The following is a 27764-nucleotide window of genomic DNA, read 5'->3' as shown; positions in this document are numbered from 1 at the left end:
AAGTGGCGCATGCAGTAACGTTTGAGTGGGATTTTACAAGCAGAACACCTTAGAATATAATTCCAAGGTCAACAAACACCTAATTAAAAAAAAGCAAGATATGTTTTGTTTAAAACACAAAACTTATTAAGTAGAAGATTATCGAGGTGTTTCTTTGAAGAGCGAGACACGCTTTGTAAGTAGTAGGCTCTTGTGGGCTGAGACCGTTATTTTTATTTTCTCCTATGATAAACACTTTCTAGTCTGAGATTATTATTTTTTATTTTTTTCCTAGGATAAACACTTTCTAGTATGAGACGTTATTTTTTATTTTCTCCTAGGATAAACACTTCCTAGTCTGAGACTGTTATTTTTTATTTTCTCCTAGGATAAACGCTTCCTAGTCTGAGACGTTATTTTTTATTTTCTCCTAGGATGAACACTTCCTAGTCGGAGACTTTTTAATTTTTTCTCTTAGGATAAACACTTCCTAGTCTGAGATCATTATGTTTTATTTTCTCCTAGGATAAACACTTCCTAGTCTGAGACTGTTATTTTTTATTTTCTCCTAGGATAAACGCTTCCTAGTCTGAGACGTTATTTTTTATTTTCTCCTAGGATGAACACTTCCTAGTCTAAGACATTTTTTTATTTTTCTCCTAGGATAAACACTTCCTAATCTAAGACGTTATTTTTTATTTTCTCCTAGGATAAGTATTTCCTAGTTTGAGTTTATTTTTGAAAATTTACATCTGCTAATAACTCACAAAAAAATTTCAGTGAAAACTAGGGAAAAAATTTTGTTTATTTCTTTTGTTTGTGATGGTTTTCAGGTTTCTTCAAGTGAAACATGAATTTGAAATTCAAAAACAAAGTTTCAACTCTTTCCAGAATGATCAATCCCCATGATTGCCAGAATCGGTTTCTTCAATGCATGTAGCAGTCTGACTTCCTAACATCAATTTTTATTCAGCATCAAGAAAAAATGTTGTCATTCAAGAACATTTTCAAATTGTCCTTTTGCAGAGTGTCAAAAGTTCGCTCTAAGTGACAAGTTAAGCCTCGAGTTCAATTCAAGATCAAGATACTCACCCAAAAAATCAAGGTAATATCTGAAAGTCAAGACTCAAGAAAAGGTGCATAGATAGTAGTTTGTACTTTTATTTTCCTTTTGAATATTAGTTTTCACTTTTGTGTAAGGATAAGAGCCGTGACCTGGAGCCTCGATGGAACCTCACTTAACTTCCAACTCATCACCTCATCTCCTTGAACTACACGTGACCTGATTCCCTTATAACCCGGGATATGTAGGCTGTCCAAAACAAGGACTCGGTCGCATGCTTTTCTTTCAAATAAGAATCCGGTCAAAACTTATCACTTTGTCTACTTCTTTGTCTGAAAACTCTTCTTGTTTCTGGTCAAAGAGGGGCAAACTGTAGACACGTATTTTTTACCGAACATAAGATTTTACACTATTTTTATTCCTTAAATATTTCTTCTAGCTCTAAATTAAATATTAGTATATTTTTTTTCATCGTATTTTAGTAAGTTTATTTTAAAAGATTTGAAAACTACAAAAAATATATGCTTTTTTTTTAATTTAAATTTTAATAAATAAGCTAGTATTTCTTAATTATATTTTTAAATCTAGCTATTTAACTTTTCTATATTTTTATTAATTCCAAAATAATTAATTAATATTATCTTTATATTTTTATTTATTACCAACCAAAAAATTAAAAAAATATATAATAACCTTACCTTATCTCCCATTAACCCCCACGATCCCCCTTTTTCTACCCCAACCCACCTACTACCTCCATTGTCCTCCACTACCCCAACCCATTCCCCACAACAAACCATCAGCAACACAACCCACACATACACTACTACACACTACATATTTATACACCAAAAGCAATACAAAGAGACATTTTTTTTATACACACCAACAGATATACACAAAAACAGACAAACAAACAAAAAAGAAATCATCCAACAAGAATCCTACACTACCAAAAAGAAAAAAACATTCTGCACAACACCCACACGCACGAACAATCAGCAAACAAAAAAAGGGAGAAAAAGAGGAAAAATCAGCAAGAGAAACGATCAGCAATAAAAAAGAAACAACAACACACGCACAGAAAGCCATTCAGCAACACACACGAAAGAAAAAAAGAAACAACAGATTCACATTTTATTTTACTTTGTTTTTCTTTCAAAAATTCACCAGCCCATTCACATATTTTTTTCCTTTTTCATTACTATTTTTATTTTAACACAACATATATACCATCACAAACTACCTACAAAGATTCGTGGGTGTTCTAATCGAGGTTCGGTCAAGATTTTACAGTATTCAATTTTTCCTTATCTCTTTAATTTATTTATAGAATTTGATGTAATTTTATGACAAGTTTTCCTATTTTTTTCATTCGTAATATGATTGAACTGAACAATTTGTTAGCTATTATATCTCTGTTAAATGTATGAAGGTAGTTTTAACAATGATTATTTTTTATTTTATTTATTTCTATTCGCTAGTTGTGACCTCTTAAAAATGAACGGGTCATCTCATTGTTCTTGTCTTGATTTAGATAATAATGATAAAGTAGATATAATTAGTGTCACGCCCCTATTTTTTCCTAAACGAAGTGTTTGAAAAATAGAGATTCTCCAATTAAAGTGACGTTTCGAAAAGGGATTATTTTATTTTTCAGAGTCGCCACTTGAAATTGAGTTATGGTGTTCCAAGTCACCTTTTTGTTTAATCCCTAATTAAAAGGAAATGACTCTTTATATGGTTTGCGAACTAGAAATTCGGGTAAGGAATTCTGTTGACCGAGGGGAAGGTATTAGGCATCCCTCGAGTCCCGTGGTTCTAGCACGATCGCTTTTATTGACTTATACTTATTTTAACTATCTTTCGGATATATTTTTATAGGCCATGATTTGCTCGCATTTTTTATCTGTTGAACTTTTACTTGGTCTCAACCTAGATGCGTAACCGCATTCTTGGTCCTGATATTTAGATGCATAGCTGCCTTCCTCCCATCACACTTAATAATGTTGTCTTTGAGTCTCTACTTTAAACTAATGAAGTTAGTTACATTAGTGGACAAGGTCGTCATCGCATCCTTGAGTTTATTTTTTAATGTCTCAAGAAAGATGTGTAACCACATTCTTAATCGAAACAGACTGTTGAAACGAGTCATAAAACTCATATAACGTTATAAGAAAATATTAGTTATGTCTCACATCTTGATTTTAATTAAATAAAATATTTGTTAGAATAATTTGGTAAAGGTGTATCACTACATCCTTAAATTTCTTTAAAGTATTTCAAAAAGATGTGTAACCACATTCTTAATTGAAACTATTTTTATGGTCTAAATTTGCCTAACATTAACACTATGAACATTTATTAGGTAAGAGACATCCGCATATTCTTAAGAAAATGTACATATACTATAAACATTAAATCAGTAAATGATAATATCCTAACTAGATTTGTAATATTTTTTAATGAACAAATTCAACACAAAAATTAAAGCATACGTCAAAGATATAGTATGCCGTCACAATGAACTAACAAATAAAAAAAAAATTAACATACAATGAGTTATTCTTATAATAGTTGTCAATATACTAGATTAAAAATATTTCCTTAAATATTAGAATAAATAATTTCAACATTCTAAAGATCTTCATTGTTAGCGATATGTAAGATTTAAATAAGTATATTTTAACATTATAATATAAAAATTAAACACACATAACATTCGAGCAACTTCATATCATACTAGAATCAAATATTATATAATCATGAAATTAAACTATACAATAAAAATTAAATAGTACCTCTTGCGAAAATTCAATTCACGAAAAAGAAGCAATCCTAATAAGTAACCACGAACTCGAAACCACAAAAGTGAACCTCTACCTCAACTTTTGTTTGTGAGTGAAAGAAAAAATATAAATAAAATATGAGTTGTTGTTTTTTCCCTTTCTTCGTGTGTGTGTTGTGTTTTGTGTGTTGTTTTTCTGATCTTTCTTTTTTTTTTTTGTGTTGCTGTGTTGTGTCTATATATTGTAATGTGTGTGTAGACAGTAGTGGTGTAGTGTGTAGACATGTGAGTATGTGTGTGTATAGTGGGGGGATCATGGTGTAGTGGGGTGGGTAGTAGTATAAGGGGTTAATGGAGTAGTGTGTAGTATATATAAATATAAATATAATAATTAAAATTACTAACTAATTATTTTAAATTACTATAAATTTAAGAAAACTTAAATAGCTAATTAAAAATATAATTAAGAAACACTAGTTTATTTATTAAATATACAATAAAAGAAAACATATATTTTTTGAACATTTTCTTCTCTTTTGAATAAATTGAAAACAAAACTTAACTTAAAACATGACTCTATTTTTGTGGTTTTCGAATATTTTTACACTAAACTTACTAAAATATGATAAAAATCAAAATATTTAATTTAAAAGTAAAAGAAATATTTAACCACTAAAATTTGTGTAAAACATCAAATTCGGTCAAAAATTGCGTGTCTACAATTAGGATACAAAAAAATTGAATAAATTATTATTATTATTAACATAAAATAAAAAAAAATATAGAAATGATATTTGTTTCAATTAAGAATGTGGTTACACATCTTTTTTGAAACATTTAAAAGAAAATCAAGAATGTGGTGACACACCTTGGTCAAATTATTTTTAATAGTTAACTTTCATTAAATGTATACTAAATTTGTAGACATAAAAATATTAGGTGATGCATTTGAGAGAAGAAATTAGTTATACTTCTGAGCTATTGTATGTCAAAATCAAATATGCAGTTATGCATCTGGTTTAAGACTAGTAAAATTAAACAATAAAAAATATGAGCAAATCATGACCTACAACACAATTTATCCAAACAATAATAATAATAATAATAATATAAGTCAAGTATAAGTCAATAAAAGTGACCGTGCTAGAACCACGGGACTCAAAGGATGCCTAATACCTTCCCCTCGGTCAACAAAATTTCTTATCCGAATTTCTATTTCGCAGACCAAATAAACAGTCATTTCCTTTCGATTAGGGATTAAAAAAAAGGTGACTTGGAACACCATAACTCAATTCCAAGTGACGACTCTGAAAATAATAAACAATCCCTAAATCAATACCGTCACTTAGGTTGAAAAAATCCTTCTGCATACGCCGTGCGAAAAAGGGGTGTGACACACATCTTCCAGCATTAAGCTCTTTGGAATTGTACCTTCTAGCAGACCCTGGATGTCTCTTGTGAATGAGCTATCAATCTGCAAAGGTACTACCGATTCCTGAGATACTTCATCATCTTGGTGCTTAACAATCATCAAAGCCTTATCATGCTCTATTTGTGCGGCAGGTGTACTTTGTGAATCCTCCCCATTGCTCATCCCCTCTTGGATTACTTCATGGCTACTATTATGAGTGTCTTCTTCTACCCCTTTGTTCCACCAATTAGTTTATCCCGGAGTTTCTGTGTGTGCTTGTGGCATAACTATATTATTTTTGTCGTAGTTGACCTTAATATGTTGAGGGTATTCCCTCCCTATGAGGGCATTTTTTGTTATCTTCTCCACTGCTAATTTCTTGTTTGTTGACCTTTTAGAGAAGACCAATTCTTCATGCTCCTGCCTGATTACTTCCTTATGATGCGCATGTTTGTTGTTGTTTAAACTGTCAGGTGTAGCAGCATTTGCCTCTGTCATTGTCTCATCAATTTTCCTACTTTCATTTGTGTCCATTCTTTGATTATTGTCTACTTCTCCATCCTCTAGCTCTTCCACCTGTAGGGCATCAAAAGGGTTAGCAGTATTAACACCTTTTGTTGCAATCGACCTTTCCTTGTTTATGTCCTTTATTAAATTGGTGGTGCCATTAACAACCTTGAATCTTCTATTTGTGGGATTCCATTTTTCTTGAACAATTTTCCCATTTATAAATCTCCTCTGTGTAGGTATATCTGAATGTTCCTCCTTCTTTTCTCCTTCAAGTACTGCCTCATCCTCCTTTCGTTTGAGCTCAGGGTTCAAGCTTTTGCATTCCTCTTCCATGTGTCCTTGAAGCTTGCAGGTATGACAATATTTAGGAAGCATGTCATATTGCATTTTAACCTTTTGTACTTTATTGACCTGTGTTCTTCTATTGACAACTTCCAACTCTACATAATCTGGAAGTTTAGCAGTCAAATCCAGCTGAACTTTTACTTTTGCACAACTTGGTCGGGTTATGTTGATGGTAGCCATATCCAGGTAGATTGGCTTCCCCACTGCATATGCTAAGGAAAATAGAGATTCTATTACAAAGAAGGTAGGAAAGAGGTCTAGGAATGAGATTCATGCCATCGCTTGTGTGGTTTCTTCCCCTGATTTGAAATTTGCATCGTAGATAAATAGCCTCATCTGATATGCTATGGCATCCTTCCCAATGATGTAGTAAGCATTTTTTGAGAGTATATTGATGAAATCCTTCATCAAATTAAAACTCATCAATATATGTATGTGTCTAAGGAGGCCAATCTTGAATTCACCTTTAATTTTACATTTTTTGGGGATTTGATTGCGTAAATCCTTTAGGTCAGGCCACTCGTAGGAAAACTTACCAATCACAGCGAATTGTAAACCTTCTATTACCTTCATCTTGTCCACTTCATCTTCAGTCCACGAGATACGTGGTATCCCATTGGTGTATTCCATAGTCTTTAATGGGATTGAGTTTTGTATTACCTGTTTATTGGCTGGTTTTAGCAAATCTGCATATTTCACTTTTGGCTCCTCAGCACAATCTGGTTGTTTGACTAGTTGAGCACTAGTAGACAATATTGTAGGCTTGGCAAGCAATTTAGAGTTATTAGGAGATTTGGGGTAGTAGAGTTCTGGGAAATTGATGATGGATGTGGTAGTGAAAGTTGTGTTTTAGGGATATTGGCCAGTCTCAGATGACTGACCAGTGGCCATGTCGGCGGCTGCTCTAGAATGAGAGGGTGACTTTGGGGTATAGTCGGCGGCGGCTAGGTTTATTGAGGTGTGCGTTATTTAAGGGGATATGAAAAACTGAAAGTGCCAAAATTTATTTATGAATGAAGAAGATTTTCCTAAACTTATGAAATCATCTTAGAGTTACAAATTGTACATATTTTTCTAGTATTAGTGCATATGACTTGTAACCTTGTGCAATGCCTATAAAATTTGATTTTGATAGCCCCGATGTTAGCTAAATTAGTTAGTATTAGTTAAAAAGTTATAACAATAGAATATTAGAGATAGTTTGGTACGAGGGATAAAGAATAATTAATTATGAAATTAATTTTAAAATGAGTTTATCTTACATTTGATTGAGATAAAGTCACGAAATATATAACTTATTTCTGAATAATCGTTTTGAAATTGTAGCGTTATTTTTATTTTACATTGAAAATGGAATAATAATTCTGGAATAACTAATTCTAAAATAGTGAATACTTGTTTCCTACCCAAACGTACCTTTAGTGAATTCTCATATATAGGATCTAAAAATGGTAGAGTGTACACAAATCTTATTTATAGCTTGTGAATATAGAGAGTGTAGACAAATATTATTCTTATCTCGCTTATTTGTGAAAATAGAGATATCATAAAGTGTACGCAAATATATTATCTATCTCAGAGAGACAAAGAGTTTATTTTTTATAAATACTTGGGTAAAACTTTTCAAATGAGTTTTGAAAGAGGAAGAGCTATTAGAGTGGGATCCACTTTTTGGCGAATATGAGTCGAAGCAATAACCTTAAAAACATGAACTCCCTAACTTAAATATTAAATTACAATAATACCCCCAACTTAAGACATCCAATTTAGTAAATCTTCCATATTTTATATTTTATTTATTTATTTATTTGTTCTATATTATATTAAAAGATGCCTTTTTAACATTGACGGATAGTTGTGACTTCACCGAAGGATTGTGACTTTTTTTAAAGAGTTGTAACTTTTTCCATGAGTTGTAACATTTTTCAATGGATGTGATTTTTCTAAAGGGTTGCGAATTATCTAATAATGTACGATAAACAACTTTTCATACTATCCTTTCTTTGCTATAAATAGAGGAATTTTCTCACATTTTTAAACTACGAATTTGGTAAGATTTTTATTCTTAAATCAAGGAAGATTTTGAGAATTGTTCAATTATGTAATTACAATATTTTTTTTCGGAAAATTAGATGGATAAAAAAATTGATGCAACAAAGAGAATGGATAAACTAAACTTCAAACGAGAAGACTATCTAGATAATTAATGTGTACTTATTTTCAATGGCATAAATATACTTTTGCAACAAATTCTACTTTACAAGAAGTTCAATGATTTTTTGTTGCACAAACTACCACTTGGTGTTCAAGCTCTGAAAAAATGATTTGATCAAAAACTTGTTTGAAGAGTCCAAACTAGACTCCTCCGTTTCTAATTTATTTGTTGTACTTTTATTTTAATTTTGTTTATAATAGAATGTTCTTATATCTTAAATGATAACATAATATTGTAATGACCTATTTCTGTCGTTATAGAAATGCCAACGGGGAAAAATTTGGGACCGAAATTTTTTTTCGTAATATTTGGATTTTTCCAAACTAGTCCAGATTTGGACGTAATCGGAGTCATTAAGATGTAGGGAATTCTGGTAACAATCGAGTTATTTATTTATGATTATGATTACATGGGTGGATAGATAACTCGATAAGGAATTCGTACAACTTTACAGAACTGAATTCGGGGGAGTAGAACTCCCAGAATCGACCTTAGCGTAAAGGATATTTTCTGAGCATCGTTGGTTAGAGGTGTGTTGTGAAATGGGAATTTTTGAATTCTTTAAATATCTCATTGATTAGTGCAAGCCGCTCTGGCGGTGCTTTTGGTCGCTCTGGCGAGGCCGCTACAGTGGGATGAGGGCCGCTGTAGCGGGTTCTACGCGACTTAAAGTCGTAAATAAACCCCTAAACGACCTTATTTTGCACTTTTAGATTTTTAGAGCTAAAGAACAAACCCCAGGTGACTCCTAGCAGTTTTCCACTATTCTTAAGGCTAAAGGTAAGCTTTTTACTCTCCGAATCCATTTTTCGATCCATAGAACGTAATAGAATGGACAATTAATGATGAGGGAGGGTTTTGATCTAGATTCTATGGTGGAAACAACCTTATTTTGGATACTTGGGATCATGGGTATGATCTAGGGTTGTTAGAATTGTTAGTAATCTGGTAATTAGTGATTCTTTATTGATTCTCGTATTATATTAATGGTTTATAGACCAAGAACAAGCGGAACGAATCCGGAAAGAGAAGGATCAAGTTTCTTAGGGTTTCAAGCTCATTTCGAGGTAGGTGATGGTTGTCATTCTATGATTATGTGATGTATGTTTGTTCTTGCTTCATTATGGTACTTGCATATATGCGAATGTTGCATCATTGATCACACTTGTTGTAAATGAGATAGATGAATGATGATTACTATGAAATCATGACTTAAATGTATTATCTTGAGGATATACTTGTGATTGTGATTGTGATTGTGGTGTGTTACATGGACCAGTTGCCACGTTCTGACATAACTAACTTGGATCGGTTGCCACATTCTGGCATAATTATGGGATCGATTGCCATATTTTGCCATACTCATTGGATCGGGTACCACGTTTCGGTATGCTAACTATTTGGGTTTGGTTTCCATGAGAGGACTAATGACTTGTCATAATTATGTATTTTGAGATATGTAAAGTTGTTCGTTGTTCGTTGTTCGTAAATGTTGATGATATTGTATATGTTCGATATATGAATGAGATTATATTGTTGTTTGACTTATGTATGTTGCACTTAGTAGGATTGTCGTGTGATCCTACCAGTATGTTGTGGTTGTGTACTGATAATGCACTTGCTCTTATTTTTGTTGAGTACAGGGCATCTTCAAGCGGCTACTGACAGACCACGCTTAGGAGATCAGTGATCGTTCGAATTCAATCGAATTCAAGGGTGAGCCAATTATTCCGAGCTGCCATGGGTTCTCTTTCGTCTATGTCCACTATTTTCGGACTTAGACTATATTTTAGTTAGTTGATTAGTTCATTAGATTGGGGTTGCATCCCTTCTTGTTTAGACTTGTTGAACTTTAGATGTTTTGGTACATTTACTTTTTGGTTCTAGGCATTACTTCCGCAATGTTAGTTTATTATTGTTAGACTTTTGTTAGAGTTTATGGGAAATCTATTTATTTCCTTAGTATTTAACTTGCTTCTGTAACTTAAATGTCTTAGTTTTGGTTTAGTTGATTGGTTTGGGTTGTAGTAGTGGTTTTCCCACCAGGGAGTTAGTGTGGGTGCCAATCACAACGGTCCGGGTCATGACAAAGTTTGTATTAGAGCCTAGGTTCGTTGATCTCGATGTACCAAAACGAGTCTAGTAGAGTCTTGCGGAACTGTATGGGGATGCCTTTACTTTTCTTCGAGAGGCTATAGGACTTTAGGAAATCTCTCTGTTTTCTCTTGTCTCCTTTCGTGCTATAACTTGATTCCAATTGGTAACTGGCGATTCAAATTGGTATATAACCTCCTTCACTCTTTTGTCCGCAGATGGATAGTACTAGATTCAACGGTGTCAGTCCCGTAGCTCCCGTCAATGCTCCAGCTGAGGAATCTGCAACGAGATGTCGCGGTCGAGGCAGGGGTAGAGGAAGAGCTAGGGGTAGAGGTTGTGGAAGAGTAGCACCTACTGGGAATGGAGCTCCTATTGAAAATACTCCTGTGAATAGGAACCCACATGCGCATCATGAAGAGATAGAGGAGAATGTTGATGTTTAGAATGTTAAGGATGTGGGACAAGAGGAAGAGGTGCAGGCTGAGACTACCGATGTTCCTCCCATAAACCGAATGTTAGCTCGACAGATCATGTCATTCTTGAAAGGGTTGGTTGGTCTTGAAGTGCTTCCTTCTGTTCAAGCAACTCAAGCTCCCGCTAATCCCCCTGTTGCTAGCATTGCGCCCAAGATGGGTGGAACGGGAGGTAACGATGCTTTCTTTCATCCTTTGTTGGGTTCTGTTATGATTGGTAATGAGCATGAATGCTGACTATGTTTTTGAAGCTAAAGGCTCATGTGTTTCTTGGTTCTGAGAATGAGGATGCTTATGAGTTCATCTTAGATTGTTATGAGAGGCTTCATAAGTTGGGAATTGTCCATCATCATGGGGTTGAGTTTGTGTCCTTTCAACTTCAAGGTGAGGCTAAGCAGTAGTAGAGAGCTTATATGGAGTGTAGATCTTCTACTTTACCTCCACTTACTTGGATCCAATTTCATGCTTTGTTTTTGGAGAAATATGTGCCTAGGACTTTGATGGATCACAAGAAGGATGAGTTCATGGCTTTGGAGCAAGGTGGTATGATTGTGACTGCTTATAAGGCCAAGTTCCATGCTTTGTATATACTACTCAATTGGTTACTACTGAGGAAGAGAGAATCCGATTATTTATTAGGGGACTAAATTTTGAGTGTCAAGTATTATCTATTCATATGACTTCTGCAGGGAGGAGCTTCAATGAGGTAACAGACTATGTTAAGAAAGTGGAAGGAGTGAGGCGAGACGGTCAAGCTAAGGCATGGGCAAAAAGGGCCAAGAACTTGGGTAACTTTCAAGGTTCTTATTCCAAGGGGTCCGGAAGGCCAACGTTTGCAGCCAAGCCAACTCAGTCCGCTATGCCCGCCTCTGCAGGTAGTTACTCGGAAACTCCATCTCATAATTTTCAAGATAGCCAGGGAGTCGTGCCTTCAACAGGTTGCAGACCATCTTTTGATCGTACTTGCTACAATTGTGGAGAACCTGGGCATATGAGGAGAGATTGTCCCCACCCACGTGTGTTAGATTCCGCGCAGCAGCAGTCTAGAGTAGTGGTACCCACGGGGAATGGTAATAATGGTAGAGGACGTCCACAAGGTGGGCGAGGAGGTAATCAGTGAGGTTGTGGAGGTAGAGAAAATGGTAATGGAGGCAAGGGTAATGCGCAACCAGGCAAGGAAGTGGCTCGTCAAGATGATAAGGCTCAGTGTTATGCATTTTGGGGCAAGAATGAGGCAGAGGCGTCTGAGGCAGTGATCACAGGTACTATTCTTGTATGTGATCGGATGGTTAATGTGTTCTTTGATTCGGGTTCTACTTTTTCTTATGTATCCATGCAATTTGCCTCAAAGTTTGATATGATTTGTGATATACTTGATGCCCCTATCCATATTTCTACCTCAGTTGGAGAGTTAGTCATAGTTACCCATGTCTATCGTGCTTGTCCTATTTTGTTTATGGGTTTTCAGACTTAGGCTGATTTGGTGATTTTGGATATGACTGACTTTGATACAATCTTAGGCATGACTTGGTTGTCCCCCTATTATGTCGTGCTTAATTGTAATACTAAGTTTGTAACTCTAGAAATTTCGGGAAGGAAAAAGTTAGAGTGGGAAGGGGTGTACAAGCCTAAGCAAGCTAAGATTATATCCTCCATTCAGGATAGTAAATTAGTAGATCAGGGTTGTTTGGCTTATTTGGCTCATATTAGAGATGTTGGGATTGAGGCTCCACCCATTGAGTCTATTCTTGTGGGGTCGAAATTTAGAGAAGTGTTTCCTAGTGACTTGCCTGGTATGCCTCCAGATAGAGATATAGATTTTTGCATTGATTTAGAGCCTGGTACTCATCCCATTTCTATCCCTCCATATCGCATTGCTCTGACAGAATTAAGAGAGCTTAAGGCTCAAATCTTTGAGCTTCTTGATAAGGGATTTATTCGTCCTAGTGCTTCCCCATGGGGTGCTCCATTTTTGTTTGTTAAGAAAAAGGATGGTAGTATGAGAATGTGTATATATTACCGGCAATTGAATAGGGTCACTATTCAAAACAAGTATCATTTGCCTCGAATAGATGATCTTTTTTACCAATTGCAAGGTGCATCAGTTTTCTCTAAGATTGATCTAAGGTCTGGCTACCATCAGTTGAAAATTAGGAATGAGTATGTGCCCAAGACGGCGTTTAGGACTCACTATGGGCACTATGAGTTTTTGGTTATGTCATTTGGTTTGACCAATATGCCTGCAGCTTTTATGAGTTTAATGAATGGGGTGTTCAAGCCATTTCTTGATTCTTTCATCATAGTCTTTATTGATGATATTTTGGTCTACTCGAAAAGGAAGGAAGAGCATGCCAACCATCTTCGTATTGTTTTGGGCGTTCTTGGAAAACAAAGGTTAGCTAAATTTTCTAAGTGTGAATTTTGGTTGAAATCGGTTGCATTTTTGGGGCATGCAGTTTCGAAAGAAGGGGTAATGGTAGATCCTCAAAAGATTGAGGCGGTTAAGAATTGGGTTCGGCCTAGCTCTGTGACGGAAGTTAGGAGTTTTGTGGGGCTCGCTAGCTACTATCGTCGATTTGTGAAGAACTTTGCTTCTATCTCCATGCACTTGACTAATTTGACCAAAAAGGAGATACAATTTGAATGGACTGAAAAATGTGAGGAGAGCTTCCAAAGGCTCAAGACTCTTTTGACCACCACGCTTATTCTAGCATTACCGGTTGAAGGTAAAGATTTTATTGTTTATTGTGATGATTCACATTCTTGTTTGGGTGCGGTGTTGATGCAAGATAAGAATGTTATAGATTATGTCTCGCGTCAATTAAAGGTGCATGATAGGAATTATCCAACACATGATTTGGAGTTGGCAGCAGTAGTGTTTGCTCTTAAGCTCTGGCGGCATTACCTCTATAGTGTTAAGTGTGACGTGTTTACTGATCATCGCAATTCGCAGCATGTGTTCACTCAAAAAGATTTGAATTTGAGACAGCGAAGGTGGATAGAGTTACTTAAAGATTATGATGTCACCATTCAATATGATCCGGGTAATGCTAATGTAGTGGCAGACGCTTTGAATCGAAAGGCGGTGAGTATGGGTAGTTTAGCTTGCTTGAGTGCATCCAAGCAACCTTTGGCTAAGGAAATTCAGACCTTAGAGTCTAATTTCATGCAGTTGGGCATCTCAGAAATAGGTGGGGTGTTAGCTAGCATTGAAGTGAGGGCCACATTCATTGATGAGATCAAGGCCAAACAATTTGAAGATGAAAATTTGGAGGAGCTTAGAAAAAAGACTGTGATTGGTAAGGCACAAGAGACCACTCTTGATGCGGATGGTGTGCTCAATTTTAAAGGAAGAATATGTGTCCCTAGAGTAGATGACTTGATTGAGAAATTGTTGGTGGAGTCTCATGGTTAGCGATATTCTATCCATCCGGGTGAGACCAAGATGTACCGAGATTTGAAGCGAATTTATTAGTGGCCGGGAATGAAGAAGGACATAGCGGAGTTTGTGGCGAAGTGTCAAAATTGTTAACAAGTGAAATATGAACACCAAAGGTCTTCATGTTTGCTTCAAAGAATGCCAATTTCGGAATGGAAGTGGGAGAGGATAGCCATGGATTCCCAAGACTTTGGGAAAGTTTGATTTTATTTGGGTAGTGGTTGATAGATTGACTAAGTCAACCCATTTTATTGCGGTAAGAATAGATTATAATGCTGAACAATTGGCTAAGGTGTATGTGAAAGAGATAGTGAGGTTGCATGGGGTACCCCTCTCTATCATCTCAGACCGTGGTACCCAATTCACATCCAAGTTTTGGAGGAAATTACATGATGAATTGGGCACACAACTCACCTTTAGTACAGCCTTCCATCCACAGACAGATGGGCAATCAGAGAGGATTATTCAAGTGTTAGAAGACATGTTGAGGGCATGTGTGATTGATTTCGGAGGGAATTGGGATAAGTTCCTACCTTTGTGTGAATTCTCCTATAATAATAATTATCACTCCAGTATTGATATGACACCATTTAAGGCACTCTATGGGAGGGGATATAGATCACCCATAGGATAGTTCGAGGTTGGGGATGTGAAACCTTTGGGGGTTGATTTAGTGAAGGATGCTCAAGATAAGGTGAGGAGTATTCAAGCTATGCTTTTAGCAGCCAGAGTAGACAAAAAATGTATGTGGATCATAAGGTAAGATACATGGCGTTTCAAACCGGTGAGAATGTTCTTCTTAAGGTATCACCCACGAAAGGGGTGATGAGATTTGGCAAGAAGGGCAAGCTAAGTCCGCGATACATTGGTCCATTTGAGGTTCTTGAATGTGTGGGTCAGGTAACATATAGATTGGCGTTACCTCCTAATCTATTGGGTGTTCATCTGGTATTTCATGTGTCCATGTTGAAAAGGTATCATGGTGACGGGGATTATATCATTAAATTGGACTCAATTGTGTTAGACAAAGACCTCCAATATGAGGAGGAACCAATTGCAATTCTTAATCGTGGTGTGCGCAAGTTAAGGACCAAGGAGACTAAGTCCGTAAAAGTCCAATGGAAGAATCGTCCAGTTGAGGAGGCTACTTGGGAAACCATGAGGGACATGCGAGACTAGTATCCCTAATTGTTCGTCGATTCAGGTACTACTTCATTCTTTCCTTAGCCTATTTTTCCTAAGTTTTGTCACTCGGGGACGAGTGATGGGTAAATTGGTATCTATTGTAACGACCTGTTTCCGTCGTTATAGAAATGCCAACGGGGGAAAATTTTGGACCGAAAAACTTTTTCGTAATATTTAGATTTTCCCAACCTAGTTCAAATTTGGACGAAATTGGAGTCATTAAGGTGTAGGGAAATCTGGTAACAATCGGGTGATTTATTTATGATTATGATTACATGGGTATATAGATAACTCATTAAGGAATCCGTACGACTTTACGGAATTGAATTTGGGCGAGTAGAACTCCCGAAATCGACCTTAACATAAAGGGTACTTTCTGAGCGTCGTTGGTTAGAGGTGTGTTGTGAAATGGGGATTTTGGAATTCTTTAAATAGCTCACTGGTTTGTGCAAGCTGCTCTAGCGGTGCTTTTGGTCGCTCTAGCGAGGCCGCTACAGCAGGGTGAGGGTCGTTGTGGCAGGTTCGACGCAACTTAAAGTCGTAAATAAACCCCTAAACGATCTTATTTTGCACTTTTCAATTTTTAGACCTAAGGAACGAACCTCAGGCGACTCCTAACAGTTTTCCAGCATTCTTGAGGCTAAAGGTAAGCTTTTCACTCTCCGAATCCATTTTTCGATACGTAGAACATAATAGAATGGACAATTAATGATGGGGGAGGGTTTTGATCTAGATTCTATGGTGGAAACAACCCTATTTTTGGATACTTGGGATCATTGGTATGATCTAGGGCTGTTAGAATTGTTAGTAATCCGAGTAATTAGTGATTCTTTATTGATTCCCGTATTATATTGATGGTTTGTAGACCAAGAACAAGCGGAACGAATTCGAAAAGGGAAGGATCAAGTTTCTTAGTGTTTCGAGCTTATTTTGGGGTAGGTGATGGTTGTGATTCTATGATTGTGTGATGTATATTTGTTCTTGCTTTATTATGATACTTGCATGTATGAGAATGTTGCATTATTGATCACACTTGATGTAAATGAGATAGATGAATGATGGTTACCATGAAATCATGACTTAAATGTATGATCTTGAGGATATACTTGTGATTGTGATTGTGATTGTGTTTGTCGTGTGTTGAATGGATCGGTTGCCACATTCCGGCATAACTAGCTTGAATCGGTTGCCACGTTCTGGCATAATTATGGGATCGATTGTCATGTTCTGGCATACTCATTGGATCGGGTACCACGTTTCGGTATGCTAACTATTTGGGTTTGGTTTCCATGAGAGGACCAATGACTTGTCATAATTGTGTATTTTGAGACATGTGAAGTTGTTCGTTGTTCGTAAATGTTGATGATATTGTAATGTTCGATATATGCATGTAATTATATTGTTGTTTGACTTATGTATGTTGCACTTAGTGGGATAGCCGCGTGATCCTACCAGTACATTGTGGTTGTGTACTGATACTGCACTTGCTCTTATTTTTGTTGAGTAAAGGGCATCTTCAAGAGGCTACTGACAGACCTCGCTTAGGAGATCAGTGATCGTTCGAATTAAGGGTGAGCTAATTCTTCCGGGCTGCCATGGGTTCTTTTTCGTCTATGTCCATCATTTTCGTACTTAGATTATGTTCTAGTTAGTTGATTAGTTCATTAGATTGGGGTTGCACCCCTTCTTGTTTAGACTTGTTGAACTTTAGATGTTTTGGTACATTGACATTCAGGTTCTAGGCATTACTTCCGCAATGTTAGTTTATTATTGTTAGACTTTTGTTAGAGTTTATAGGAACTCTATTTATTTCCTTAGTATTTAACTTGCTTTTGTAACTTAAATGTCTTAGTTTTGGTTTAGTTGTTTGGTTTGGGTTGTAGTAGTGGTTCTTTGATGTTTGCGTAATCAAGACACAACTTCCAATGCAAATGTCTACAATCGTACAATAGTATAGTAACCCAACCAAGGGTTGGGGTCGAGGCCCAAGGGAGTGGGCTTGAGAATTAATAGAAATATAAAATTTAGTTCTAATTAGTCATAGCTAAAAACTTTATCGAATATAAACATGTTAAATCTAAGGGGTGACACAAAAATGTCAATTAACAATGGAGGTTTGTGAACAAGTAAGCAAAAATAGCAAAAATGCAAAGAGTACTAATCAAGGAGAGGAGATTCTTGGGATGTGATAGGAATACGGGATAAACTAAACTATTGGGTACATGCTTTTGATAATAAATTCGTTGAATATTTGTGACTAGACTATAATGGAGGTAAATTCTCTCTCGAGCAACTTACCCCGAATCAAATGGGTTCCTCTCGGACACCTACTTGCCGCATGAAGAACAGCCTCCGCTTTAGCCCACTCACTCTCTCGAGCTAAGTGTGGGGGAAGGACTAGGGTTCACTCTCTCGAGCTGAATCTCATTTCGACCCACTCCCACCGGCCATCAATTTAATAGTCTAGTTTTATGACCTCTCTCTCGAGCAAGCCGAAAACACAAAGGTGAAATCGTATTTGCAACTATAATTTCATTAAGTTCCACCACAACTACTAAACGAAATCACATTTACACAACAAATAAACCATCAACAAGCAAGACCCAACAGATAATCTAACCCTGGTCAGAAAATCACACCCCAAGAATTGGGGTTTTAGCTAGACATGTAAAAGAGATAGAAATTTATACCAAAATGAGTTTGCATTCAAATGGGTATGAAGATTTAAGTCTCAAAACAAGCAAAGAATAAAGAATCCACAAGACCCAAGTCCAAATTCTTGGAGTTGAAACCCTTTGAATCTTCAAATTCTTCAATACCCTCTTCAAACTTAGAACTTAGAAATCTATGTTAAAAGTTCTATATTAAAAATCCGATATTCCAAAACTCTTTTTTTTAAGCTACAACTCTAAACGAGTATTTATAGTTTTTAAAGATCTGTGATGTAGCGTATCATTCGGTGTTGTTAGTTGAGATCGTCGATCAACTCAGCAATCCGCCCTTTGGTAGGTTTCATCGCCGTCTTGCTCTATCCTTCAGCATCGTCGTGTTTGGATCATTGGGCGACATAGTACAGCTTCGCGGAACTGCTCAGCGACATGCCGACTGCTCCTTTTCATCGCCGATTTGACCCTCTCTTTCAGGGCTCAGCACACTAGAGCAAAAGGCGAGGATAAGACCTTTTTTGGCGATTTGCCAAATGGATTCGGCGATTCTCAGATCTTCATTTCTTCGTTCTTTCAGCTGCCTTTGTTCTTTTTTGCTAAATAGTGTCCTTGCTTTCCCTCAAACTCCAAATACCTGAAACTTAAGGATTTTCATCAAATATTGAGACAAAATATGCATTTGAGGACAATTTCTATCAAAACGAATCCCTAAATGAGTCCAATTTGTGGACTCATCATTCTTCCACCGGAGAGTTAGTGTGGGTGACAATCACGACGGTCTGGTCGTGACAATTATAATCTCCCTAGACTTATAACACAAAATTTAGTATATCTTCTATAATTTATATTATATTATATTTATTTATCTATACTATATAATATTATATTAAAATAAGACACCTTTTCACATTGAAGGGCCGTGACTTTTCCAAAGAGTTATGACTATTTCGATGAGTTATGACCTTTTCAAAGGGTTGTGACTTTTTCGATGAGTTATGACCTTTTCAAAGGGTTGTGACTTTTCTAACGGGTTATGACTTTTTTTAAAAGACACAACAAACAATATTTCATACTACCCTTTGTTGGCTATAAAAAGAGGGGTTTCCTCACATTTTTAAAGTACAATTCGTTTAAGTTTTCTATTGTTCTTCTTCTTCTTCTTCTTAAAATACTCAATTTAGTATATATTCTAGATTTTATATTTTATTTATTTATTATATTATTATATTTTAAAAGAACACATCTTTTCGCATTGAGTGGTTACCACTTTTGCAAAGAGTTGTGATTTTTTCGATGAGTTTTGATATTTTCGAAGGGTTGTGACTTTTATGATTAAATAAAATAAGCATATGTTAATACTACAATTGTTAACTATACATGGAGAGGTTTCCTCATATTTTCTAGTTTTTAAATCTTTATATTCTTCTCCTCTTAAAAACTCAAGTGTGATTTACAGATGTTGAGAATCTCAAAGTTCAGTTGAATTTGAACACTGCATAACTTAAATGCTAAATTAATATAATACTCCAACTGAAAACATTCAATGTAGTATATCTTCTATATTTTATATCAAAAGTTATTTATTTATATTATAAGCAGGAACCCCAACAATACAATAATAACTAAGAATGCACTATAGAGGAGGAATGAGAAAGTTTTTTTAAGTGGTGTAACTAAGAGATTTTAAGAGTGTCATTTATATTTTTACATATCACAATTAATTTTAAAATGAGGAAAAAGTCAAAAAAAAAAAACAAGAAAAAAGATAAATCTAATTGGAGGCCATAGAGAGGTGCCACATTACCTTATCTATATCTAGCTTAATATCATAAATAGTTATAGGTGTTTTGAGATATTGATTTGACAATTTCAGTAGTAATCATAAGAAAGTTCACATCCACTATTCATAGGAAGTTATACTTTATTATTCCATTTATAATTGTTTACTTAAACTTTTGATTTAATAATATTCACATTATTTTTTTAAAATAGTGGAGTATATGATTTGATATTTACGTGCAACATGTGTGTCTCAAAACTAGTTATATATATAAACAAGATGGTAATTGAAAATGGAGAATAAGAAACTATGAGACTAATAATTAACACTACTAGTAAGAAAATGGAGATGATATATATACGTACGGTGCTTCAAATAATCACTATCCCGCAGATTGTGACAGTCCTAATCCGGACACTTTAAATCCAATTCTCCTATCTAAATTCATGTGTTTGATAAGCTAAAAATGTGTCATATAATCACATTCTCCTCACTAGCACAATCCTGCTTTGACCTGCCCTTTACGTACCTCTCGTAACTCCCACCATCATCGATGCCTCTCACACTTACTCACTAGATATTTTGTCTTCCACAAAAGCCAACCATCTTGTCTAAATATATATTCCTAATTTTATACTTTCTATGTCTTTTGCAGTATGTCTACGCATCAATCTCCACGTCACCATTTTGAATTAATACGTGAATTCTTAATGGCCAACACTTGACGACGTCATCATTCCGAAAATTACGGTTGAATGGTGAGTCTAAGAAGCTATTTGAATTGGCCTAAAAATTGATCAAACTTACTTTTAAGTCATTTTTAGCTTTTGAGAGTGTTTGACAAAGTTAAAAATAAATTAAAAATGAGTTGAAAAAAGTTAAAAGTAGATATTCTCCTACTTTTCATTTTTTAAGTTAAAAGTTATATAAGTTTGACTTTTTAAAAATTATTTTTTTTAAGTTAAAGCAAAATTAACGGGGTTTAAGTGAGGTGAGGAGAATGCGTGAATGGATGTGGTTGATGGTGCGAGGGGTCTAAATCTGGGTCATCCAAGATATGTGATAAGAGAATTAGAATATGCAGTAAGTTTAGACACATAATTGTTGTGATTTAGTATAATAAGGTCTGTTCAAAATATGTTAAAAGAGAATAAGTCAATTTGTACACCAATATAATATCGTCGTTACTCTTGATTAAGACTGGGCAACGGACCGGAACGGAATCACCGGACCGGAATGAACCGGTACCGGACCGGAACGGGATGGGTTGACCGGAATGTTGACCGGTACCGGGATGAACCGGACCGGAATTACCGGTACGGATACACGGTTCCGTCCCGTTCCACTATATACCGGGATGGAACCGGAACGGACCGGAATGGAACGGGACGGGATAAACGGAACGACACATCTAGCTATTTTAAAAAATGATTAAAAAAATTTAGTTATTTTAATTTTTTGAAATACAAAAATATTAATGTTTTTTTATTTTTCTAAGTTTAAATTAATAGTTTTGAAATTTATAATGTAGTTTTACTTAAGTTTATTTTAAAAATATTTTTTTTAATTTTTACTTATTAAATTTGCAAGTTAAGTTTAATAAAGTTTTTTTAAAAAAATATATTTTTGAGCTTAGTTTTAAATATTTGAATCTTTTGAAGTATGCAAGTTAAGTTTAATAAAGTTTTTTTAAAAAAAAAATATTTTTGAGCTTAAGTTTTCAAGATTTGAATCTTTTGAAACTTATAAGTTATTACTTATTAATATGTTATAACTTATAAGTTATATTTATAACTTGTAATTTAAATAACTTAAGTTTGTAATTTTAAAAAATTAAATAAAAATAAGGATAAAACAATAACACAAAGTCACAAATTAAAAAATATCAATCCAATATTCCAATTTATTTAAATTTGTATTACAAATTACAATTTACAACTATTAGTAGAGTGCATAGTTTACGCAGCCACCTTCTAGGAAGGGTTCTGTTTCAACTAAGCCTCAAATGTAATACTAATAGTTGTATAGTCCCGTAAATTCTTTCTCTAACTCAGCTATAGATTGACCGTAATCAACTACTGGTCTTGGTAAAGCTCGTTGACGATCTTGAAGTTCCATGCCATCGTCACTACCACATCCAATGGCGGAATCTATGAAAAGTTCAAATTGACTATCCAACTTTGGAAGTCCTTGATTTCTCCGCTCAGCATTTATCCAATCTCTAAACAACACCGATATCTCCAAACTGTCTTCTGCTAACGAATATCTGTGGTCTCCAATTTGAAATCTTGCCGCGCTGAAAGCTGCCTCCGAAGCAACTGATGATCCTTGAATTGCAAGCACGTCCTTCACCATCCTACTAAGTTTTGGAAATTGAGTTCCACGAGCCCTCCACCAGTTCAATAATTGTGGTATACCTTCATCGTTTGTAATATTATCTGAACCCTGTTCAAGATATTTAACAAATTCACATTTATTAGAAGAGTCAAGACCAAGTTTATGTTTCACTCTACCATGGGCACCTACCTGAGGCATAGACATTTGAGGATTTTCAACATTATCTAAAGAACAATATTTATCATACATTTCTTTAGCAAGTAATTTTATACTATTTTGACATGTTACCAAATCAGGTGTTTCTTCTGGTTTAATATCTAAATTTTGATAAATGCATTCAACTAAAGCTTTTGCACCATATTCTTTATATTCGGGGTTGAAAAGAATTGCAGTTAAATAAATTTGAGGGATAGGAAAAAAATATTTCTTAAATTTTGTAATCATAACTTCAATAGCAATGGTAAATAATTCATGTGTTTTATATTCAGCAAAGATATATGAAATCTCACATATATGTATTAAAATTTCAGAAATAGTAGGATAATACATTCCAGAAAAAATTTTAGTAGCATCATAAAACGATTTCAAAAATATTCTAAGTTCATTTACTTCATTCCAATCACTATCATTAAGTTTAAATTCAGGATAAGCATTATGACTATTAAATTGCATAGTAATAGGCTCTTTATATGTATAAGCAACTTCAAGCATTTCATAAAAGGAATTCCATCTAGTTTTTACATGCTTCGGAACTTTTCTAAACGGAAGTTTACATGCATTACAAAGCTCTTTAAATTGATTAATTCTACTACTACTATTCATATGAAAAATATAAAAACAAGCATTATCAACTTTATCACAACTATTTTCAAATAATTTCACACCGTCACTAACAACCAAATTTAATATATGCGCAGCACATCTAACATGAAAAGCATATTTACTAATAGGACAAAGTCTAGTTTCTAGCATATTAATAGCATTTAAATTAGCAGAAGCATTATCTAAAGTAATACTAATGACTTTATCACAAAGACCGAAAAAATCTAAAATTTCCAACACAGTAGTAGCAATATACATTCCAGTTTTTTTCTTTTGACAAATTTTATAACCAATAATTCTTTTTTGTAAATTCCAATTATAATCAGTCCAATGCGCAGTAACAGTTAAATAATCAAAACCATTAGGACTACGACCCATATCAGTGGTAATAGCAACTCTACAATCCATTATTTCAAAATAGGCACGCAAATATTGACAATGTTTTTCTTGAAATTCAAAAATATCTCTTTTTACCATGCTTCTTGATAAACCTTTAAAACTAGGATTATATGTATCACGAATATATGCAATAAAACCCGGATGTTCTCCAAAACTAAAAGGTAAACCACAAACAACAACCATTTTAGCAAAATTTTCACGATCACGATCCTTATTATAGGTTCGATGTGTAAGAGGACCACTTGGGTTCGAAGTATTTAATTCACCTTGAACCATATTTGACCCTCTAACCGATGTTTCAATGTTAGAATTTTCACAAACATTAAGAGAAGATATATATGCAAACCACTCTTTACTATGCTTATTAATCAAATGTTTTTTTAATCCCCCCGTTGAACCTCCACTCCCACCAGATGTATATTTAAAATGTTGTTTACAAATATTACATATACTAAAAGTTTTTTCTTCATTCAAATAACAAAATTTCCACACATGTGATTTTAAAACACGTTGTACCTTGGTCTTACCTCTAGTTGGAACAATAGGAGGACGACTAGTTCCAACTGAAGGATTGTCCTCCTGAGGTGAAACTTCAGTACTATTAAGGTCGGGACTAGTTGGTGTATCATCTAAATCTTCTTCATCAATTTCTACTTCTTCATTTTCTTGATAATTACCATAATGTCTTTCATAAACCTCTTCGGGAATTATAGGAGTATCCGAATTAATTTCTATAGGACCGGGACGAGAAAAACTAGTTTCATTCACATGAGTAAATTCATCAGTATTCATTCTAACAAGAGGAAAATTAGATTTAGAAGAACTAGAACCCTTCTTACTTTTTGTAAGCATATTTTTTACTCCGTGTACAATACCTTTTTTACCTCCACTTTTTTTAGAAGACTCCATGCTAAAAAATTATAAATTATGAAATACGAAATTTAACAAGAACAAATAAAATATAACAAGAACTTACAAATAATAAATACAAAAAATAAATATAAGATTAGAGAGTGGAACGAAGTTACCAAACGCTTGTGTAAAGAACAAATGATTATAATCGAAAATTGAAAAATTGATGTCGAAACTTGAAGTTTGAAGAAGATTCCTACTCCAAAATTCACCAAATGATTGTTGAAATCTTCACAATTACAAAATAATATGATTGAAATTTGAAACTTGAATATTGAAAGTATGAAACTTTGAGCAAGATTGAGAATTGAGAGAAATTGATGATTCTTAATTGTTAACTACTGTAAATATATAAACTGTAATTAAAAGTATAAAAAGAGGGAGTATATATAGTTTTTAGAATTTGTGAATTGTGATTATGTGTTAGAAATTTGGAATTGAAAAATATTATAGTCGTTGGCTCGTTGCTAGTTGGAATTGAAAATAAATCCGTTGAAAAAATAGGGGCAGGGGATGGGACTTGTCAGCAGGGGCAGGGGCAGGGGCGAGGGCAGGGGGCAGGGGCAGGGGCGGGGGCAGGGGGCAGGTGGCAGGGGGCAGCAGGCTTTTCAGCCTTTGCTGACCCCTAGGAATTTTCAGCCGTTGGTCACTACTCACTTGGAAGTGTATATATATATATATATATATTATATATTATATGGAAGTAATACTTCCATATAATATATAATATATATATATATATATATACACTTCCATATATATATATAAATATATATATAATCCCTAGGATAGCATGGTAGATTACATTAATATATTTAAAGAATCATTAAACTGTCGGTACTCGGTACTATAATTTAAATCCATGAATATTTTGGGACTGGGGTAACGTGATGAACATTTTAGTTTGAAAAATTTCAAATTTTAGTCAACTTCGTTCTGTGTAACAATCAAATCCACGCCACAACAGCACAACTACATCGATGTTGGCAATTTTCAACAATTTTTAGGCTATTCTGAATTTCTGATCACTACTAGGGAGAAACTCGTGCTATATATATATATATATATATATATTTTATTTTTATTTTTTTTCTCTTTGATTCCATATAGTAATTAATAACTAATAATCAATGGAATACATGTTGGAAGCAACATATACAAATATTAAATATATATATATATATATAAAAAAAAATTAATCGGAACCGGACCGGAACCGGACCGGACCGGAACCGAACCGGAATAAACCGGGATGTACCGGTACCGGTACACCGGTATCAAATTGTGGTACCGTTCCGTCCCGTGTACCGGCTCACGGTGTCCCGTTCCGTCCCGAATACTACCGGACCGGAACGAACCGGAATGGTACCGGAACGGTACCGGACCGGTACCGGTACAACCCGGTCCGGTGCCCAGCCTTACTCTTGATTAACAAAGAGTATACCCATGTAATTAATATTTCACGCAAAAAAAAAAAAAGTATTTGTCGAAATTGAATAGGTTGGGAATACGTAAACAACTAATCAAGGACAAAAAAGAAAAGCAATATAAATGCAGAGGCGGAATCAAGATTAAGAGTTTGGAGTGCTAAATTTCCTTCAAAAAAAAAAAAAGGCTACAACTTTAGCGTGAAAAGTGTTTAATGGTCTCTTCCTCCCCTCACCACTGAACCGTTAATTAATTTTGTTACGAGTGCACAAGTTGATATACATATATATTTATTTAATTTTCTAGTACAGATACAGAATTTATAGAAAAGCTACTGGATTTATCCGAACCCATGAACCCCACCTAACTATGTTTATATAGGAAGTGGAGTATGCAGTAACGTTTGAGTGGGATTTTACAAGCTGAACACCACCTTAGAATTAATATATAAACCAAGGTCAACAAACACCTAATTAGATATGTTTTGTTTAAAACTGAAAACTTATTAAGTACGTAGTAGCTAGTAGGTATTAAAGAAAAGACTATCCAGATTGTTTGAAGAGCGAGACACGCTTGTAAGTAGTAGGCTCTTGTGGTGGTAAGACTGGTGGCTCATTCAAATGTGCCAAACTGCTACTTACCCACCTGTATATACATACATACAATCAAATCAAAACCCCAACATTTTTATTTTTAAGGCAAAAAGGACAAATATATTCTCGAATTATCGTAAATGGTATGCAGATATCCTCCGTCATACTTTTGGGACATTGGTGCCTCTGCCGTCCAAAAACTAGATTATATATACCCTTATACGAAGGGACATACCCGTGTCATAAGCTTATCCACCGATCAAAATCGAATCGATGGATAAAATTGTGACACGTATCCCTATTTAGTATTCGGTTGGAGGGAAGGGCATATACGCTCTAGTTTTAGTTTTTGGACGGCAAGGGCGGCACCAAAGTCCCAAAAGTATGACCATTTACGATAGTTCAGGGGTATATTTATTCTTTTTCCCTTACTTTAGTACTATATACTCACTTTAATATACGTACGTACCAGCCATGTTTCTTGATGAGTTTCTCCTCATCATCATCCTTGGAGTTTGTTGTTTCATTATTTGCCTATATATATAAGTGAGTAGAGAATAATTAATTAATATATATTATATATGACATGGATGCAGATGTAGAGGTATACCTGGTAGTCATGAATTTGGGTTTGAGATGATAACATAGAATTACTCATCACCTCATCTTCCTCTCTATGTTTTTTGGATCTCCAGAATGCCTCTATCTCTTCCTTTGTTAATGACTTGTTTCTCTTATATTTCACTGTATCCATCCAATAATTATATATTTCCAATTCAAACCAATATAATTAATAATAATTAAGGACAATATTAATTAACTTACCAATTTGGGGGTCTGGAATATAACAATCCCAACCAGCCATAAGGGAACCCATTTTTATTTTATTTAATATAAAATATAATATGATGCTCTACTACTCACTATCTCTTATAAACCTACCTATTATACTAGTGCTAGTGCTAGTACTACAAGACAAGTTACTATTTTTATTTCCTCATAAAATCTCTAGAGCAGCACGTAGATATATATATATTCATCCAGCCCACACTCACCATCCACCTCAACTTATATATTAGTAAAAGCAAGATAAGTACCAATAAATGAAAATTGAAAAACAAATGGATGTCCTATACGTCGTCACGTCCTATAAACTCGTCACGTATAACAACCTTCACGTGACAACTCAGGAACCCAACCTTATCTAATCCTCTCCGTTTTTATTTATTTATTTATTTATTTGTTTGTTTCATTTTAATTTTATATATAATTTGTTAAAAAAGAAAATTGAATCTTATAATTTTAGAGATTAACTACTATTC

At 34.6% G+C, this 27764-nt stretch overlaps 1 protein-coding gene across 3 annotated transcripts; it reads right to left on the bottom strand.

Moving 5' to 3' along the window:
* LOC125877941 (uncharacterized) lies at positions 1-27401 on the bottom strand. 3 transcript variants are annotated; one of them, XR_007447658.1, is made up of 5 exons: positions 27268-27401; positions 27053-27186; positions 26894-26976; positions 26280-26494; positions 1-48 (listed from the first exon to the last, which is right to left on the bottom strand). XR_007447658.1 is itself a non-coding variant. In XM_049559232.1 (4 exons), exons 1-4 carry the CDS (start codon positions 27317-27319, stop codon positions 26392-26394), a joined length of 372 nt encoding a protein of 123 aa, XP_049415189.1. In that variant the 5' UTR covers positions 27320-27401; the 3' UTR covers positions 26212-26391. The 3 variants fall into 3 exon arrangements, 2 of the variants coding, with proteins under 2 accessions (XP_049415189.1, XP_049415191.1); XM_049559232.1 differs by lacking the exon at positions 1-48 and having other exon boundaries at positions 26212-26494; XM_049559234.1 differs by lacking the exon at positions 1-48 and having other exon boundaries at positions 26214-26494; positions 26912-26976.
* Between the last annotated feature and the right edge of the window lie 363 nt (positions 27402-27764).

This window comes from Solanum stenotomum, chromosome 9 (genome assembly GCF_019186545.1).
Source record: "Solanum stenotomum isolate F172 chromosome 9, ASM1918654v1, whole genome shotgun sequence".
Taxonomy (NCBI): domain Eukaryota; kingdom Viridiplantae; phylum Streptophyta; class Magnoliopsida; order Solanales; family Solanaceae; genus Solanum; species Solanum stenotomum.
Note: the sequence above shows the minus strand (reverse complement) of the source record. Positions and strands in the feature narration are given on the sequence as shown.